Below are 21,472 nucleotides of genomic sequence, written 5' to 3' on the forward strand. Positions count from 1 at the left end.
AAATTCTGTTCATGATTTCTTACCATCTTCTCTGTTTGGGCGACTTTATTTTCAAGATTAAATATTTTGTCTTCAATGTCTGAGGTTCTGTCTTCCAAGTGGTCTAGTCTTTTGGTGATGCTTTCCATTGAGTTTTTTATTTGGTTTATTGTTTCCTTCATTTCAAGGATTTCTGTTTTTTTTTTTTTTTTTTTTTTTTTGAGAATCTCTATCTCTTTGTTGAAATGAACTTTTGATTCCTGCAGGTGCTCTTTCAGCTAATTCGTATTATCATTCATTGCCTGCATTTGCTCTCTTATCTCATCCTTTGCCTCACAAATCATCTTAATCATGTATAATCTGAAGTCCTTTTCTGACATTTCTTCTTACATACTCTCATTGGATTCTATTAATATAGAATCTAGATTTTTTTGGATCATTTTCTTCCCTCATTTTTTCATGTTGTTCATGTATCTTCCCCTCTAGCAGTGCAGACCTGGGGTATTGCAGATTTCCCCCTATAGGATTATAGTGGTCCCATAGGTTTCCAAAACCCTTTCTTTAAGGGGAGATCAGTATTAGCAGCGCCCAATTCAGACAGTATGCAATCCTAGACCAAATAGCCCCTATGAGGACAATAACAAAATAAACAGAACGAGTTCAAATATTATATTCAGTAAAAGAAACAGATTTGCAAGAAGGTCTGCAGTTTCAAATGGAGGACAAAGAGGATGCAGAGGGATGCAGAATATGGTGTTAATGGGATAAGAAAAGAATATACAGAAGTTCTAGAAAATCAAAAGGGTGAGAGTGTAATCAAAAGAAACTGGATGCAAAAAGAGGAGAAAGAGACTCTGAGGGAACAGGTAAACAAAAGGAAATGAGAGCAAGAAATAAAAACTTAAATTTTTTCAGTAAGGAGAAAAAAGAAAATCTACAGTATCACAGTCATATACTAATGAAACCTCCCTGTCTTCAGTAGCCTGATGCATGAGAGGTACCTGACAGTGAGCTTCAAGCCTCCAGCAGGCGTCTCAGGATGGGATTTGCCCCACCTAAAGATCGGAGCTACGGCTTCCAGGATTATCCAAGATGGCTGCTCTGGCTTCCAAATGTGTTGGCAAATGGGGAGCTGCAGCTCAAAGTGTGGCCGTGGTCAGCTGGAAGTCCTGGAGGCGGGATGCGGTTGGTCCGGCAGGGGTCCTGGAGGTCAGGTATGTTTGGTGTGGTTGCAGGATCCTGGAGGCTGGGTACAATCAGTAGGTCTGGGGTCCCGGTGATAGGGCGCAGTCAGTTGGTCTGGGGGTCCTGGAGGCAGGGAGCAGTCAGTCGATGTGAGGGCCACAGAGGCAGGGAGTGATCGGTCGGGCTGAGGGATCCTGGAGATGGGGCTCAGTCATTCCAGCCAGGTGTCCACGGGGCCTGGCTGTTATCTCAAAATGGCAGCAGCCATGTGTAATCCAAACCTGCAGGTACTGTGACAGTGAACTTCCAGGCAACAGCAGGCAGCTGGTACTCCACTGGCGGTCGGCGATCAGTTTGCTGACTGTTGTCAGACGATCGGGAGGTGAACCTCGTGCGTTGGGTGATGGATAGGTGTAAGGCAGGCCATGGACAAAGGCAAGAGGCAGGCAAATGGCAGATGATCGACGCCTGACAGTGACCAATCTGCACTCAAAAAAGGCGTCGATATGCTGCCAGACTGCAGGTGATCACAGCAGACAGATGGGGTAAACAGGAGGGGATCGATAAGCAGCAAAAACTGCCTCACCAAGGAACAGATATCCTCTGCTTGAAACTGGAGTTAAGGAGCAACAAGGAACGCAGCCTCCCTCTAGTCCACCATCTTGGATCTAGATGTCTTTAAAAATAAATTTTTGCAACCTAACCCCTTCAACATTGTAGGCGAGTGTTGGCCTAGCTCAACCTTATAGGTAGGGAAAATCTTATAGTAACTTATCACTGGAGTTGCTTGGAGCCTAGTTTTTAGGGTTCTTCTCTTTTTCTGTCTATACTCATTATCTTGCTGATCTCATCTAGTCTCATGGCTCCACTGTGATGTCTGGCAAATTTAAACATCTAGCTCAGAACCTCCCACTCTGACAACAGATTCTTAATTGTAATCTAGTTGTCACTTGCTATCCCCACCTGATTAAATTTAAAATATCCCCAAACTAAACTCCTAGCCTGTTCTTCTAGCCAACACTCCTGTTCCCCATCCCTGACCCCACATAGTCCTCTCCCACCTGAGTGAAGCAAACTCTATCTTTTAGGTACTCAAACCAAAAATCCTGATGTAATCTATTTCTCTTTTTTCTCCATACACCATATCTGATTGGCTAAGAAATTTTGTTTGTTTCCACCTTTAAAGTATGTCCAGAAGCCAGTCCATTTCTCATCCTTTCCACTGCTTCTACCCTGGCCAATACCACCTTCATTTCTCACCCAGATTATTCCCAAGAGCCTACTAACTGGCCTCCCTGCTGTTATTCTCATCCCACAAGACGTTTCAAAAAAACATGCAGAATTACCCTTTTTAGTATTTCACTCCTCTACTTTTACTGCTTAAAAGGCTTCTCTTTAACTCAGAGTAATACCAAAGACTTTCCAATGGTCTTCAAAACCTGCAGGATCTACATCACCCTCCCACCTCATTTGCCACCTCTCAAGGCTCCTTGTCTGTTCTTCATACATAGTAAACATGCTTTTCCCTCAGGGACTTGGCATAGGTCGTTCCCTCTGTCTCCCAAATTGCTGGGACTACAGATATGTGACACCAACTGGACAAATATTCTATTCTTACCTACCACAAAGAACAGATAAGAGATGGCTTCTCGTAGTAGGATTTTGATTGCTCCTCAGTGTGTTTACTAGAACCAAATCTAACAAAATGTTAATGCATGGATAAGAAAGAACAGATCTTTATTCTGAGCATTAAAAGGATATAAGGCTTAAAACATTCTTTACTACAGAAAATTTTCAAGTAAAAATTAAGGAGTCTGAAATAAAATTTAAATTTATCTTTTAGCACATTTTAAAAACGGGGGGGTTCAGCACTAGAGTTAAAGAACTGGTGTGTCTTTTTAAAAAAACAGCTTAACAAAGAGTGATAAAGCAAACACTCAGGCTGTAACCCCTGCCCAGGTCAAGAAACAAGAGAAGTACCCTAGGTGTGCTCTCGCCCTCAAGCCCCGTTTCTCACTTTGCTTCCACCTCAACTTGCAGAGTTCTCCTTTACCTGGTCTCCTTTATAGTTTTGCTATGCATATAGGCATCTCTGAAAAATATACTTTTGTCTCTCTTCTGTCGCTAGTTTTATATGAATGGAAAATTATAAGAATTAAAAATTAGCTGTGATCATCAAAACACTGAAAACAGGTTTCTATTCCATCTTAATAAAAGGAAAAGGGAATAGCACTTCCCAAATACACATCAAAGTAGGCAGGAAACTGGAAAGTCAAGATTTATTTTTCCTAGACAGCAATTGTGCATAAGCATGATCATATGTGTATAAACACTCAGTGTACACAGATACACACAGATATAAACTAAATCTTCCTGCCAAACACACTTCCATCACCACCATCTGTTCTTAACTGCTTGGAATTTTCTCAAATTATCCTTCAAGGAAGACCATTTTAATTCATTTACTTGTATGTCAGAGATTCATATAATTGAAAAATTTTATTCTTAGTGTGTGTGGGGGAAATCACAAAAACTTAACCCTATTCGTCCCAAACCTCAACTAACCACTCATTTACTTTTATTTAGCAAACTATTAGGAGGGGTCCAGTAAGCAAACCACTTTTTAGATCAACAAACATTTACAGCTTGCCATGGAAGGTTCAAAAGTGGCCTTGAGCTTGGTGCACTGTATCAAAGATTTCACACTCACCTAGGGAAAACCCAATAAACATTTGTCTTAGAAATGCCCCAGGGTAGCAGGGAAGTGGCCAACTCCTGTAATCCCAGAAGCTCCCAGCAGCTCAGAAGGTTGAGGCAGGAGGATCGAAAGTTCAAAGCCAACCTGGTTGCATCCATTTGCATTCCCACCCGCAATGTATGAGTGTACCTTTTCCCCTACAACCTCGCCAACATTTATTGTTGTTTGTATTCTTGATCATTGCCATTCTGACTGGAGTGAGATGAAATCTTAGAGTAGTTTTGATTTGCATTGCTGTAACTGCTAAAGATGTTGAATATTTTTCCTTATATTTGTTGATTGTATTTCTTCTTCTGTGAAGTGTCTATTCAGTTCCTAAGTCCATTTATTGACTGGGCTGTTTGATTTTTTGGTGTTGTTTTTGGAGGTCTTTATATATCCTGGAGATTAATGCTCTATCTGAGGTGTATGTGGTAAAGATTTTCTCCCATTTTGCAGGCTCTCTCTTCACATTATTGATTGTTTCCTTTGCTGAGAAGTTGTTTTTTAGTTTGAATCTGTCCCATTTACTGAGTCTTGATTTTACTTCTTGCACTTTAGGAGTCTTATTAAGGAAGTCAGATCCTAAGCTGACATGTGGAGATTTGGGCCTCCATTTTCTTCTATTGGTGCAACCATTATGGAAAGCAGTATGAAGATTCCTCAGTAAACTTGGAATGGAACCACCATTTGCCCCAATCAGCCTATTACAGTCATGCAGCTACACATCAATGTAGCAGCTCAAGTTACATTAACTAAATTATGAAATCAACCTAGGTGCCCTTCAACAGATGAATGGATTTTTAAAATGTGGTATATATATATATATATATATATATATATACACACACATACAATGGAATATTACTCAGCCTTAAAGAAGAACAAAATTATGCCATTTGCCATTAAATGAATGAAGCTGGAAAATATTATGCTAAGCAAAATAAGCCAATCCCAAAAAACCAAAAGCCAAATGTTTTCTCTGATACGGGGATGCTAATTCACAATGGAGGGTTGGGGGTGGGGTTAGAGAAGAACAGAGTTACTTTAGATTAGGTAGAGGGGATTTCTAAGAGAGAGGAATAAGTATGGGGATAGGAAGTATAGTAGAATGAATCAGATGTTATTACCCTATATACATATATAACTATAGGTCTGGTGGGATTCTACATCAGGTATAACCAGAAGAATGAGAAATTATACTCCATTATATATATATATATATATATGTATCAAAGTGCATTCTATTGTCATGTAAAACTAATTAAAACAAATTTTAAAAATTAAAAAAATTTCCATCTCCTTAAAAATTTCAAAATATTTTGATTAATGCACAAGTGAGCTTATTTATGGGGGTACAGTGTGATATTTCAATACATGTATATAATAGTTACTGGTAAAATTGGGTGATTAAAATTTCCATCTCCTTATCATCAAAAGAAAAAAAGAAGGAAAGGAAAGGAAAAGGAAAAGGAAAAGGAAAAGGAAAAAAAGAGAAATGCCCCAAGGTAAATGCTAAATGGTGCGACAGTAACTACCAGTCCAATGAGAGTTCAAAAAGAGAGAACAGCCTGGACTTCACAGAACAGGTGAGGGTCTAAAAGTTGTACCCTAAAGAAGGATGGCTCATAAAAGAGGACAGCAAAGATAAGGCAAGATGAAAGGATGATCCTGTAAGCAGCACACCTGCAATTCCAGTGACTTGGAAGGTTGAAGCAGGAGGATCTCAAGTTAGAGACTAGACTCAGTAACTTAGCAGGACTCCATCTCAAAATAAAAAAATAGAACTGGGGATGTAGCGTAGTGGTAATGTGCCCCTAAGTAAAATCCCCAGTTTAAAAAAAAAAAAAAAAAAAAAAAAAGAACCATGTGAAACATAACTTTTTTTTTTTTTTTTTTTTTTGTGGTGCTGGGATTGAACCCAGGGACACTTCACCAGGGAGCCCCCATCCTTTTATCTTTTATCTTATCACTAAGTTGCTGAGACTGGCCTCAAACTTGCAATCCTCCCAAGCTGCTGGAGAGTAACTCATCTTCTTAAGAGTAAAACCATTATATTGAAAGGGGTGGAGGATAAATGAGGGTAAATGGGTAAAATGAGTTTTGCTCTTATACTGCATTTAAGAAGTAACCAACTCAGATTCTTGATCAAGAGATGAAAAATAACAGCAATACCCCTGGTATTTGGGGAAAATTAGTCCGATATCAGATGCGGAAGGGAACTACAAAACTGTGCTGAAGTCATCAGAACAGGCCTCAGCACAGGGTTAGAGCAGAAACCTGGTTTCCTTTATTGGGTTACAGCTGTTCCTTGTTACAGGGGAAGCGGGAAGCGTCCTCAGAAGGGAAACTGCACTCAGCCTTTCGGCCACAGGAAAAGACCAAAGAGGGTACCGTAGGCAAAGACCCAAGAAAAGTGCACGGGAGGGCACTGTGAGCTGAAGACTCATTCAAACTGAAGTACTTTTGCTCCAAAAGGCAAAATCATACTAACTGTCCAAATTGTAGGAGGTAAAAACCAAAACAGCCTTGTAGAAGTCTACACATTGTTAAGTGCACCACAGAACTGTGTCAGTTTGTTCCAGGCACCATCATCATCTGGACAAAGAATGAGAAAGCAGAGTCAGTCAGGAATGGAAACTTATTTCCAGCCTCTGAAAATCCAAACCCCAGTTGGGGACCATCTTCTGAATCCCAAAGTGGGGCTGCAACAACAGGCCAATCTTGATCTAGAAAAAGTTTTTAGAAGATGTTTTTAACAACCTATCAATAGGTAACCAATGCTGAGGGTACAATCGGGGGCTGGGACAGGGGCCAACAGTCACAGAATGGGACTGAGTATGCAGACAAGATGCAGCACAGACCTGCAGAGAAGTGACAACAGGGACTTTCTAGGGTGGACTCCACCCCTTCTCTGCCCCATACTGAAGTGGGCAGGCAGGCAGACATTACCCAGAGGGCCTTGAGGGAAGGATATAAGAAAAAAACCTCATCTTCCTCAATGATTTTCTTTGTCACTGAATGCCAAGGATTGTCCCAAATCCTAGATAGATCCATAACCTTCAAGCTTTTCATTAAGCCTAGGAAATCTGTTCAAATCTCACCAAGAAGCCTTGTATGATAAACAGATACAAGTGGAGCTATTTTGATTCTGTAGTAGTGAGGGCTGATTTTGAAAACCTCTTGACAAACTGATCTCCCCAGTATTCTCCTCAAGGTGGTCCTGCTGATCTTACATGGGAGGCCAACCTCAGGCTCGGAGGCCAGATCCCTCTCTGAACATCAATGTCCAAAATCATGTATTGGGCCTCACTCTTGTTTAAACTTGGTAAAAAAAATTTTAGGCATAATTAATGCAAACTTAGATTCAAGATAGAATGTTTCTCCATATATAAATCCTCTTTGCTATACCTTTAGAGGAAAAAGGAGCCTTAATAAGAAACATAAAATTTCCTGAATTCTTTCCATCACATCAGTTTCTGCTGCCCTTCAGGTACCAGGGGGAGAAGTCATAACAACATCTGAAATATGGTTAATGGCTTAGGCTAAATGGCTACTTGAAGAAAATAAAAACCCTTACAGTGTTTTAACTACCAAATCAACCATAAAATCCCCAAGGAAGGAAATCCCATTATAGAAGGACATAATCCTATCACTCCATGTCAGCTTTGCAAGAGCTATTTTTAACTATTGTTTGAAAAGTACTATAATAATAACACATCAAATTATTATTCCTATTAAGTATTATATTCATGAGTTGGATAATCCTTAGCAGAGACATGAAATCAACTCTTATAGGCTAGTAATCAATTAAGTGCAGATATGTAACTCTTAACCTGGATCATTCTGTTCCTTAAAATAAGAACAAGAACCCCTTGCTCCTTACTACTTCCCATGCAAAGACAGAATGGAAGGACATATGAAAATGTGAAAATACATGAGAAATGCTTTAAGTTGGTGGCAAGATGGCTGAAGAAGATAAAACATTATCAGCTTCTGTGAGGCACTCTGGAGTCCAGGAGGGACAGCTAGCTATGCTGTTGCCACTTGGCATGCACAGTGAATTCTGCCAAGTCAGCAACAGTGACTCCAGAACAAGACAACCTATGTCCCACAACACTGCTGGCAATGAGCCTCTCCTACACACTCAGCCTGCTGCTTCTCTTCCTTTTCATTTTTTCTCTACAAGCTCCTCAGCACAGATCTCCTTTTCAATATTTAACCCTTTTCCTTTCTCTGCCTTTGTCTGTATCAAGTCCTAATGCTGTCATCCTCTCCTTGGCACTGCAGGGAAAACTGATAAAACGTGGGCATTCTGCTTGTCTGCTTGGACCTACTGATGCCTCCCACCTCTTGTTCAACTTACAGTACGAAGGCCACACACCACAGTTGATATCACTGTGAAGTGTGGCTCTTCCTCCTCCTCAGCCCTCACATCCCACCACTCCTCGAATCGCACTCCAGAATCCAGCGTGCTCAACACTGGTCATACCAGGCTGTGGCCTATGGTGTCCTTCAGGTTGCCCTTTAGGTTCTGGGGCTTTTGTTCATGGTGAAAATGGTCCTCCAGCATCCTTGTTCTCCTGAACCCCTGTCCACTCCTCTTCTGTGTGGTCACTGCATCTAGCACATACTTCTAGTTCTGCACTTATCACCATATTAATAAAGCCATGTGTTATTTCTCCAAGACAAGGCTCTCTGTGGATGCAGTGGTCATATGCTGACACTCATCCCTATGCCCCAGGACCTCATCTTCCAGCAGACTTTGAATACACCTTTGTTGAATTAAAGTTCCAACTGTAATTATTAGTTCATTTGATTACATTCTCTGAGCAAGTATTTACATGTATAAGACTTTTTACTCTAATGACAGAGACAAAAACAAAATCAGAGATCAGACATATTCAAATACAATCACAAATTGTGGCAAGTGCTATGAAGGAAATAAACAAGGAGCTGAAACAGAGAATCACCAAGACGATACACACAGGAATCTACTTCAGATAAAAGACAGGAAAGACCTTCTAAGGAGATCCCTTTTTAGGTGAAACTTAACTGACAGCAAACCAGTCATGTGAAGCATGTGGCAGAGAGCATTCCGAGAGAAGGAACAGCACTGGCAAAGGCTGGGAGGTGAGAAAAGAACTGCTGTTTATTAAAAGATGGTCAGCCTTGCCAAGTGTGGTGGTACAAGCCTATAATCTTAGCAACTCAGGAAGCTGAGGCAGGAGGATCACAAGTTTGAGGCCAGCCTCGGCAACTTAGCAAGACCCTGTTTCAAAATTAAATATATGAAGGGCTGGGGATATTACTCAGTGGTAAAGTGCCCTAATCCCCAGCACTTAAAAAAATAAGGATGGCTAGCCCTTTGGTTGTAGAAAAACAAGAGGAAAAAGTTGCTTATCTAAAATAGAAATTTGGTGAAACAGGGAGAGTGTGATTATAAAGGGTTCTGCTGGGCAGAGTAAGGAGTCCTAACTTTATTCTCAGAATAACAGGAAGCCATTCAAAGGTTACTAGCAATACTTAGATGATGTAACTTATTCTTTAGCAAAGAGTCCTGCTAGCTCCACCAACTAGGCCATGATGACTGCTCAGCCATGGTCAGTACCCTCACGCAAGGCCATACCTCTGCCTGCCAAGCCAGTGTAGAAGCTGAGAGTGCAGATGTTCGGCCAGCTCCAAGAACAGCAATTGTTTCCCCATCATCATCCACTACTTTGAAGTCCAGGTCCTCGTTATATTTTCTGCGTTTTACTTGTCGTCCTGACCGTCGTTTCTACAGGACAAACATAACATCAGAGCAGCTCTGAGAGTCAAAGGCAAAAGCTTGCGCAAGAACATCCTCATCTACACTTGCTAACGCTCCAAGTGGGGTTTTCCCTCCTTAGAAAAGGAACCTTCTGTAAACACAACTCTCTTACGTACTAGCTGAGTGAGGGGGAGAATAAAGTCCATCCCCAAAATGCCATGATCCACTAAGAAGAAGGTGTAATCTCACAGTCTAGAAAGACATGTTTTATTCATCAACAGCAGTGATGTTTTTCCTCCTTCCTGGTACTGGTTTCTGTTCCCACATAACAGGAAAGAGAGGTAAATTCCACCATCTTTGAGGTCCACTCCAGCATGAGTGGGAAGTCCAGGTTCATGACAATAATGACAGTTCATGTATTTATTTATTTTGCTCAAGTTCAGTGTACTCACCACAAACTCCTAAAAATGTAGTTTGAAAAACTAATCAACACCATGTTGAAATGTCGGGAGACATCTGAAGTGTGACAAAATGGCAAGTCATCACCTAAAAATTCACCTCTAATCAAGCAGCTTGTATCTTTTAGAGAGAGAATAAGCAACAACAACAAAGAAGGGGAATGACTTTCCTCAAGTAGCAGGATCACTTCAGGAAACCAGCTAGCATAGTCTCAGATATTCAGGCCTTAAACAAAAGCAAAACCTCATCTCCTATTTCTCCTAATGGAAATTTCCTGAGTGTCTCTCTAGGTTCCCATCATTCCTTCACCGTGTTGCCTCTATGGCATTTAACTCTGTGAGAGAGTCCAGAAAAAACTTCTCCCCATTCCCACGCACAGTTCACCATCCTGCAAACACTGAACTCCCTGCCAAATCCCATCGACTCAATGTGATTGCTCCTTTGCCACTCTGGATACTTAACAGCCACCAGTCCCAGCTTACAGGCAGGGAAGGGGTTTCTGCTCTGACACCAAGACACTACAACTTATGAGTACTATGATGTTACAAGCTGACACCTTTCTATAGTGAAGATCACCAAGAAACTAAAGAGGGTCCAGATGATCCTGGAAGGTACAGTAAGTTGGTTTTATTCTCAATGGTCTCCTTGTAGCAGCATGGTACAGATAAATTGCTGTAGATATCAAAGAAAACAGCACTTTAAAATATTAGAATTCATGTCCAAGAGACACTGCCTCAGCTCAGGCATACTATGGCATAATTTTAGGATCCCAATTAGATGGGCATCTCCTTGTTCCTACTTTTGGCCAAATCTCCATTTTGGCATAATGAATACATCCCTGCCTTTTGCAGCATTTGGGATTATAAAAGTGTCCTTTTTCAGACTAGCCTACCACTGAGCACTAAATGCATTACACTCGTGTCAAACCAGCCCCCTGAGCCTTACCTAGCCTGGCTTATAACTTCACTTTCGACATCAACTTCCTCTGTAGCCTAATATCATGCTACTTTCTAAGAAGAAAGCAAACACCATTTAAAAACTGGGCAATCATGAGTATAAGGATTGGGCTAGGGAGAAAGCCTGTTGTCTACCTGCTTATCCAAGAAAAAGCCCAGCCCAGTCTGTGCGTAAGGGAAGTAGGCTAAAGACAGGCACAGAGGAGCACCAATGTCAGCAAGACCCCGTCCAGCAGCCGTAACCTCCAGTAGGCTCCGGGTCACAGCTATACCTGGCTGTCTGCAGACTCAGTGGACTCCTCAGGACTCCGCAGGGATGTGTTCGGCAGGCCCTGATCCAGCTCTAAACTCTCCACTGTGGTTTCACTTTTCCTTTTTCCTTTCTTCTTTCTCTCCACTGGGGTTGGTCCTTGCTCCTTGCTACAAGGAGAAATTCAGAATTAAAACTGTTGGGCAGTTTTGAAGACTAAGATTTCTCATAATCAGTCATTAAATCATACTCTGAAATCCTAGGACCAGGGTACTTTAATGGAGAATCTACAGAAGTTTCTTCCCAGAAATATACAGAAATATGGGAAGAATATGTACATGAATTGATACAGAATCCAACACTCCTATAATAACTACTGTAGTTACAATTTGGTAAGAAAAATATGAACCTATCTAAAAATCCCACTTTTGGCTTAAACAAATGTCTTCACGAGGAAGTTTGTTTCACAATATTTAGACTCACCAAATTAAAATGTTCCTTTAAGTCACCCAGGAAGAAGCACCTCCCCAATCTGTCACCCTCCTCTATTGAGAATGAACACCTTCCTCCTAGACCCAAAGTGAGCACTAGGAACTCAAAAATGAAGATCACACTTGTCCTTGCCCTTGAAGAGCTTACAGTTCTAAGAATCTCGTAGTCTAATCGTAGCCACAGCCCAAGGCAGTACATGAGTGCTTTCTCAGAGCTGCCAAGAGGGGCAAAGTCCATCTCTTCTTCAAGGCCCTACTAAGATGGCAACATTTTCTCTAAAAAGCCTTCCTTCTTCTTGTAGATGACAAAATCTCTTTTCCATACTTCCCAGACAACTTGAACTGTGCTTTTGGTTAAGGTACCCCAAGTCTGATCTTTAACCAAAGTTAGTCATTAACCATGGACACCAGACTTAGAACTCATATAACTACATACAGTGTCTGGATCTTCTGCAACTGCTCAATAAATGTTTGTTGAATGAATGGATATTTTATATTTCTCTGATCACTAATACCAGAGTCAAAGTTTCTATAGAGTATTACTTAAGTGTTGTATTCCTGAGTGAGCAGTCTTAAGCCTTATACACAATAAATGTACAGTTAATATTTAAGCAAGTTTTTAAAAAAAATTTTTTTAAGCAAAGGATAAGTAGATGCATTAATTGATGAATAAGATTACTTGTGTTGGAGAGACTTGGGAAAACTTATTTGAGCAGAGATATACATAGAATTTTGACTGACAAAAACAATAGTAATTAATAATAATGATTGCAGCTAATGCTTATTTACATAAGCGTTACATGCAGGCACAGTTTTAAGTTCTTTAACATGGATTATCTCCTTTGTGCCTCAGCATGACACTATAAGACAGATAGTATCTTTATTCTCATTTTACCAAGAGAACTCTGAGGCACAGGGAGGTCAAGTTAGATTGCTAGGGTAACAAGACTAGGAAACAGTGGAGACAGGATCTGAATCCAGGTAGAGTTTGTGTGTTTAATCGCCATGGCATTCTTGAGGAATGGAACAGTCACAGACTGTGGCTGGAAAACAGGGAGAGCGCACAGAAGCACTACACAACAGAGCTGGAAAGAAAATTAAGGGTACACAAAGCCAGAGTATAGACTTCAGCCTGTGGGAAAAGGGCCATGATGCCAAGTCCAGGTAACAGACACTGAAAACCTTCAATAGATGCGATCGATGAACGCTCAAGGGTGAGAATGCTGTGAAAGGCCCAGCAGGAGTGGGAGCAGTAAGTCTTGGCAAGTGACAAAACGTGGAGGAAAAAGAAAGCCAACATTATTGGTACCTCCTATCAGGAGACTCAGTGTGAGGACACAGGGAAACCGGGTGGCCTTGTTTAGTATCAACATGCATCCCAACCACTGCTGACCAGGCTGCTCCTCGCTAATACCCTAGACTCCCAGTCAGGTAGTCTAACCCTAACCCATCTTTTATGCCACAGGCCTGTCTACCTACTGGGAAAATTCATGATGAAGACAATTCTGGTTCAACTGAAGAAAAAATAACGGGTCTTGCCATATTAGAGGACTACAGATTTTAACAAGGGACTTGTACCCTCAATTGGGGAACAAAAGCAAAAGTTTTTATCATTATAGAGAAGAGACTTAGGTGAAACAGCTTAAACAAAAGATGCTAAATTTTCACAAGAATATTTATCTCATGTTAATGGTGTCTTATTTAGAAAACCATACGGTAACTATATTTTACCAAGTACTTAGGCATTGTGTGTCTCATTGAACAGTCCCAGTAGGGAATCATGGCAAATAATCCTCATATTCCAAATAAGGAAGCCAGCAAAGGTCCCAGAGTCCACAGCAGCAGAGCAGAGACTCTAGTCATCTGACTCAAAGGAAAATCCTTCAGAAGGATGAGGCAGGATGATTGCAAGTTTGAGGCCAGCATCAGCAACTCAGTGAGGCCCTAACCAACTTAGTGATACCCTATCTCAAAATAAAAAGGCTAGGGATGTGGCTTAGTGGTTAAGTACCCTGGGTTCAATCTTTAGTACCCAAACCAAAACAAACCAACAAAAAAATCCCAGCTTTTCCCTTTTAATAAATGTAAAAAATTAAAATTTCCTTTAATGTTATTTGAGTCTTTAAATAATAACAAGAATGAACAACAAAACCATTTCAATGAACCAAACAGAAAAAGGTTCATAAATCAATAGTTGTTGATTTTTTACAGTTCTCATAGCAAATGAAAGTTTGTATTTAAATGTTTTGACATAAATTAAATCTGAAAACATCCTAAAAGTCATCATCAAAAACTCACATACTCAAGAGGCCTATTGATTCAGATATAAAAATCTTAAATCTTTCTTGCCAACATTTGAAATTAACTTCATCTATCTATTAAAGTACAACTTCACTGTGTTAGAAGACTTTGTGCCGTTTAATTTTCATTTTAAATATGCAGAAACATGAGCTTTAGTATGCAATATCATACTCAAAGCTAAATCAACTCAAACTATAATTAAGGAATAGAACCTCTCTAAGATAAGCCAATTTACTATGATTCATGTGTGCATTTTCAGAAATACATTAAATGATGAAGATAAGGAGGAGACACCTTGAGGCACTTCCAAAGTCAAGCCTGGGCACTACTTCTTGCTATTCTTAGTCAAACGCTGGGGGCAGGTAGAGTGCAGAGAACACCTTCTCAAATAAAGGTCAGTAAAACTGGAAAGTGCCTGCTGCAACCTGTTCACTTACTTGGGGATAAATAGGAATATACTCTACCTAGGCAATCTTAAAAGTGACTTTCTGGAGGTTACCTTTGGCAACAGACTCAATTTTGAGTTCCAAAAATTCTTCCTGGAGTTTTTCTGATAAAGACAAATATCAGGAAGAAAAGATTCCTTGTAAGCTTACAAATGGGATTTTCAATAGGATATCAAGAAAATATCACCTGAATTCATCCTCCAGGATGATTCTAGATAAAATGTATTCTTCCACTCTCTGGAACAAGTTTTTGAAACCTTAAGCTTGGAAGTTTTGTCAAATGAAAACATTTTAATCTCTAAATTGCTATATCTACAGGTGGATTTGGTCCATGAATACTTGTTTGCTCCCTGAAGTTCCAGCTTCCTCAAAAATAGTGGCTAAATATTGTCTAACAAAACTACATGCATGTGTTTACACTTTTTGGCTTGGCCATTTTACTTAAAAGAAATTTACTCAACAATATTTACTCAACAAATTTACCTACAACAATATGGAAACACATACATATGAGGTTATTCACTGTAGCATTATTTGACAACTGCAAAGTAATGAAAACTCCCTAAATGTCTAAACGTAAGTGATTGAATAGGTTAGTGTACACGCAATGGAATACTATGTAGGTGTAAAAAATGATTAGAAAGAATTCTATAAACTGATAAGCAAAACAAAGAATATCTTTCTGCCTACAAATAAAGGGAAAGTAAGAAAACACATCCATATCTATTTATTGTTACAAAAAGAAACACAAGAAAATAAATCAAAGCGCGCGCGCGCACACACACACACACACACACACACAAAACACCACCCAGTAATTAATCTATAGAGAATGGGGAAGGGATGGGGTGGGAAGAATACAGGAGGAAGTTACACTTCTCTGAGCATACCTTTTTACATAGATTTGACTTTTGAAGATATGTTAAAGTTGTACAGATTAAAAAATAAAAATCAAAATGAAAACCAACTCAAGCAAATGAATTCAAGTGTTTCAATTGAATTGCATAATCACAATGCATAGAGAAAACAACTTTAATCCCAAAGATTTATGAACACACTGACTCAGCTTTTAAAAGGGGACAGAAGAGGAAACAAATTCCTACACTCTTTCCTCTTGGTAGTTGTGTGGGGAAAGCAAACCTGAAATCAAACTATTTTATGTGTGGTACAGGATTAAACAAATAAGCAAATGTGTTGATGTCAGGACTGAGGTTTTCATCGAGGAAGAGGGGAGATGCAAATACTTGTAATTCCTATAAGAAAAATAGGTATTAACACATATATATGGTGTATATGCTTTCGTACGTATGTCTATACATATAGCTCCATGTGCATGTCTGTGTGTGGGCCTCCCGGTTTTGACAACCCAAAGGACCTAAAAGCAAAGATGCTCCATTAACAATGTGTACACCTCACACTCAGAGCTTGGTCTCTCCTCAGAGAAATGGATGACTTCAAAGGCTAAAGCAGGGAAGACAAAAACAGCCAGAAAAACGTTGCTATGTCAGAAGGTAAGGGGCAGACACTAAATATGTAAGAATATTACAGTCTTACTTTTAGCAAAGACACACTGGAATATTTAGGAACAAAAAAGACATCATGTTTATAACTTATTCTCAAATCATTCAGGAAACACACATATATGCATATTTATAATATCTATTATAATACAGGCACATACATTAATAGGTATTTATCAAAATGTTATTTTACATAGATATATAAACACATATACATATATATTTTGTTAAAAACTTACTTTGATATAAACCTATTCCACTGCTGAGGTGGATACTGTGTTTGTTTCCCATCTTTTTCTTTATAACCCATACTGATTCCCACAAGAATCAATACAAGAATAGACAGAGCTCAGGCTGGTCTAATGGTATTCTATTCTTTTTACCACAGTGATCGGTCCAGGTCAGACCAACTTGGGAGTCCTTCCTTTAAAAATAAAAACTAACTTGTGGCAGGAGCAGTTAGGAAAATGAATGAATGTCTTTCCTCTTACATCATGAAGTTGTGGAGCCATGAGGCCACAGCTGCAGGCAGCCATAATTCCAGCCTTAAGAAGGAAACGTTTGCAAAGGATGGAGCCCTTCAGAGAAGGGCTGAAGACAAGCAAGAAACTAAGCCTCCTGATTCTGATTCTTTCAGCCCATGGACCCCCGATTATTATTAGCTTGAACTTAAGTAATTCAAGATGGGTTTTTGTTGCTTGTAACCAAGAAGAGTTCTGAGCAATCCAAAGGTCTACAGCTCTCACCATTGAATGGCACTTGAGGCTGTTTTCCAGCTTTCAGAGTTAGAACAAACTATCTTGCAGAACAGGAGGAAAAAACCCAAGAAGACATAAGACTTTTGAGGCTCAAAGTATCTATTTTTAGTAAAAATAAAATCAAAATTTTACTCTGTACCTGTGAATTCTAGGTATTGAAAAATCTCACATACCAAAATACATTACATCGAAATGATTTATCTTCCCATTTAAAATATATATATTTTTTTAAATGTGCATCAGAGACTTAGCAGGAAAGAATGAGTTACTACCACAACCACTGAAAATAGCTTCCAATCCCAATCACTGCCTCCTTGGAAAAATAGAGGCCAAGGAGTACAGCCCAAGGACCACTACTCCACTCAAGGAACAACTCTTCAGAGTACCTTCCAGGCCAGTTCTCCCTCAGGTTTTGATACTTCTTCCAGGAGTACAGGACTGAAAAATAGATATTGCCCTGAAAAAGCTCATTTACACACTTAATTCAACATTTACATAATTCCTGTATTAGTTCAGTCTGTATACAGAGAACAAAGTTGGCATAGATTTTTAAAAACACTGGTTAAAAAAACACACACAAAAAGTGAATTGTTCTGAAGCAGATAAAGTTCACTGTTGACAAAATGAAACCATATCTATCCTTGTTCTCAGGATCTTTAACTATATCATCAGCACACCATCAAAAAAGGGTCAGAGAGGTTGTTGACATTATCCTAGTTAAAAAAAGAAAAAACACCCATATGCCTAAGACCCAGCAAATGAGAATAAAATTCAGACAGTGTAGAAGGGTTTCAAATGAAAAGTACAAACTGGCCCTAAGCAACAAATTCCACTTCCCAGGGAGAACAGCTTTTGACTCACACTTCCTCCTAACTCCAAATATGTTCATGCCTCTAGTTTGTTATTTTCCAACATTAAGCAAAGATTTCTGACATCCAGACAGCAAAGCTGATGAATTTGGATCTTACATACCTCCAAAACTCCTGCCACATTCAAATATATTTTTAAAAATTCTGTTAGCTAAGGCAACCATGTTTTAATTTTTATTAGTTCTTTGTTTTGTGGTTGCTCTTTTTTTCATAACCCATTCTTGTTTTTCAGACAAATTATCATCTTGAATCTGAGGATGCTAACTTAAAATGTGCACAAGACTGATGATACAGGTGGGTGTTGAGGCTCTCCTTTGCTGTGGACAAAGGTTCTTTCTTCACAAGCCTTGCCCCTGAATGGAAGGCCTGGCCTGGGATCCACAAATGGGCAGGACTTCTCAAGTGGCTGTTTCTTTCCCCACTTTCAGGGTATGGGCAGGGAAAAGCAGAGAATTTAGGTCCCCGTGCTCCTTCTGATAGATGTGAGTCTCTAACTGGAGCCTTAGTCCTTTCCCCAAGTCAAACTACTCAATATCTTTAGAGTAACCACCCGACCCCATTAGCCTGGAGCTACAAACCAAGCAGCCACACTGCAGACAGTGGCTTAATCAGCCCCTCCATTTCTGGCCTGCTTCCAGCCACTCAGAGATACCAGCTCCACTGTTAGGAGGAAGTATTTCCACCTCTGCTACAAACACAGTTCCTATATGTGCTCAAGCTGGGACTCCCTCAACAGCATCTACCCACCAGTATCACAGCACTGGCCTTTCAGAAATGTAGTGACCGCTCTCATTTTTGAAGGATTTACTCCTCTCTGTTCTTCCTATCATTTCAATAAGAGAAGGGAACTCAAAAGTATGCTTTGTCTACCACTGTAACAGTGGAATGCCCCAAAGAACATCTGCTGAAATGTCTTCGGGTCTTTTTCCGCCAGTTCTCATCTGCTAATTCCTTTAATACTGGGCTTAATACTCACCTCTTCCAAGAGACTCCCTAAATCCTCTTGGCTATTATGGACGCAGTCATACCAGGTTCTTTTATTTGTTTATATTTTTGCTTATTTCTTGAATACTTGCAAGACTCTCTAACTCAAGAAAGCTGAAGCTGTTATCATGTGCATGTACTAATATAAATAATACAAATCCCACCATTATGTTCAATTATAATTAACCAATAAAAAAATAAGGAAAAACTCTGAACAATTAAAAAACAAAACAACAAAAAGCTCTGCAATGATGGGGCTCAGATGATACTTCTGTGATAACTTCCTTCACTAATAAATTCTCAATAAAAATAGTCGTAAACAAAGCAAGACACATAGAAGACATTAAAAATATAGTAAGTGATGAGCAGATATTTATCAAGCATTATTATTTAATAACGGTTTCCTTACAGATTTTGTAAAGGTCCCTATGTAACAAACTCTGAGAAGGATGATGAAGTAAGCACTTCAGTTATTCTTTTTTAATACACTTTTAGTTGTCAATGGACCTTTACTTATTTATATATGGTGCTGAAAATTGAACCCAGTGCCTCACCCGTGCTAGGCAAGTGCTCTACTACTGAGGGACAATCCCAGTCCCTTTGGTTATTCTTAAAGAAGAGGAATGGAGACGTTTTGTGTACAGTTTCAGAGAGGACAGTCTTTGCCATTATCACGTAGATTTCTGTCCTACTTATCACACAGTGCTGTGGGTCCCAAGCACAGGGATTCTACTCAGAATCTTTGTCTTCTTTGTTCTAATAAATGATCAGAATGTAAGAACAAGTCTCTCAAAAGACTGCAGCTCACCAATGGAATCTCTTGAGCTTAAAACCTGTCTCAATTAAAGATCTCCACTCTAAGTAAAGACAGATGATTGGCCTTTGAACAGCAAGGCAGCTGTCTGCTCATCAGGAGAGCTAGCTGCCTTTTACTGCCCTCCCTGCAGTGCAGTATCAGCTTAGGCAGAAGCAACCACACAGCTCCAAGGACTGTATAATCAGAAGACCTGGGGTTGAATGCTTTCCAGAAGCAATCACCACAAAGGAAAAGAGGAAAGGCAAAACCTTTCTTCCAGAATGTCACTAAGCTTATTGGATTTGGACGAAAAGTCTGTTCTGGGTTGACAAACCAAAACAAATGGAAGAAGCGAAAGGCTGAAGTAGAGACTGGGGATCATCACACATCCATTCCATTTCTTCTTTTCAGCTTTCTCCTAGCAGATGTTGAATATAAAAGCTTTAATACGCTCCATTTTCTCTGTGGTCTTTCATTTGGGACCCATATTTCTCAAAGGATGGTCAAAGAATCAGTTATGCTCTAGTTACCTGGGAGACTTTTGGATTGCAGATTGTTGGGGACAACAAAGGGCTGAACATCAACTTACCCCTCAGGTACCTGCTTCCCGGGTATCCAGTCAGAACACAGGGAAGCCACATATACAATCAGAATGGGTTTCCTGCTGGCCAAGCTGTGCTTTACCACCCAGAACTCACTTTCTTAACTAAAGGTTTCTAAGAAATATGAAACTCACAGGCATGTAGACGCATGAGCAGCAAAAACTGCTACTGAGGACACTATCCAATATAACACGTAATATTACCTAGTGAGAAATCATTCTCAATTCGTAAATATTTGGGTTTTCCTGAGGAACTAGCATGTTCCTTTTCTAAGACCATATCATTTCCCCAAACCATCTATCAATATTTCATGGTACCACATGATCTGACACCTGCTTTATGGGTCCCCTGGTTCCAGCTTTACAGCCATGTGTCCACGTATGTATAGATACGTGAATGTGCTTACATGTGTCACACACACACCCCTATGTATGTCTTCTTATGCAAGTGAACTCAATCCCCTTTGGGAAAAAAAAGTACTGTAATTAAAAAACAATACAAGCAAATAAATTAAACTAAGTGAAATTTTAATGTTAGAATCAGGGTACTGACAAAGCCTAACTTAGCTGGAGGTATTTTCTTGCTTAAGTGATATATAATTAAGTGGTGAACAAAACTTACACTCAAAAGTAATCTGGAGGGAAAGGATTAGAGGATAGTTTAAAATAAAGTGTCTTTTACTTAGACATTTGGACTTTTATTCCCTAAGCTCCAATATTCATCACTATTCAGATGATCCTTGAAAAGAAAAATTTGCTAGATTCTGCCTATCACCATTTAGGAGAAACATGTTAGCTGTTTGTTGACTCAAAGCAAAGGGAAACAGCAAAAGGAAAAGTTAGAGCCATTTTAGCTCTTGGAAGGATACCAGGGAGCTTGCAAACTAAAATTCTGTACAAGAGGGTCCATTTCCTTACAGAGAAAATCCAATTTCTTTGATCTCATATCTACCATTTCCATTCCTTACCTTCTTTTGCAGGGTATAAAGACATACAAAACTGTGGGGGGAATGTGGGTTTCGTAGTCAAGTGATCCTGGAGTCAAATCTGACAATGCTGCTCATTAGTCTGGGCCTTTGACAAGTTACTTAACTTTCAAAATTTCCATTTCTTTAATTATAAAATAGAGATACCACCTAATGTTATTTAACAAGGGAAATTATTCTAAGATATTTCATATGTCTTATTTTCAGGGAGAAGAGTTCTATCCACTGATTCTTGGACTATAATTAGATTACATATATAAAATACTATATGTCAATCTGACAAACATCTCTGGTGATCAATCCCCAGGAACATAAAAGATATGGTGGTCCTAACCTCAGACAACTAACTTTGTTCACGAAGCAGGTCATACCTACATAAAAACCATGGTAAGGATCAAGATG

The 21,472-nt window shown here is 39.5% G+C and overlaps 1 protein-coding gene across 6 annotated transcripts in view; it reads right to left on the reverse strand.

The window, feature by feature from the left end:
- CHD6 (chromodomain helicase DNA binding protein 6) overlaps positions 1 to 21,472 on the reverse strand; it is a 225,131-nt gene that overhangs the window by 127,294 nt on the left and 76,365 nt on the right. For 5 of the 6 annotated variants that reach the window (XM_079126884.1, XM_079126885.1, XM_079126886.1 and 2 more), the window contains 2 exons: positions 11,341 to 11,488; positions 9,531 to 9,680 (listed from right to left, as the gene is read on the reverse strand). The exons of the other annotated variant lie outside the window; for it this stretch is intronic. In XM_079126884.1, the coding sequence (XP_078983010.1) occupies positions 9,531 to 9,680; positions 11,341 to 11,488 (298 nt within the window). The remainder of the gene's footprint in view (positions 1 to 9,530; positions 9,681 to 11,340; positions 11,489 to 21,472) is intronic. 6 annotated transcript variants of the gene reach the window in all.

This window comes from Sciurus vulgaris, assembly GCF_902686455.1.
Source record: "Sciurus vulgaris genome assembly, chromosome: 2".
Taxonomy (NCBI): Eukaryota; Metazoa; Chordata; class Mammalia; order Rodentia; family Sciuridae; genus Sciurus; species Sciurus vulgaris.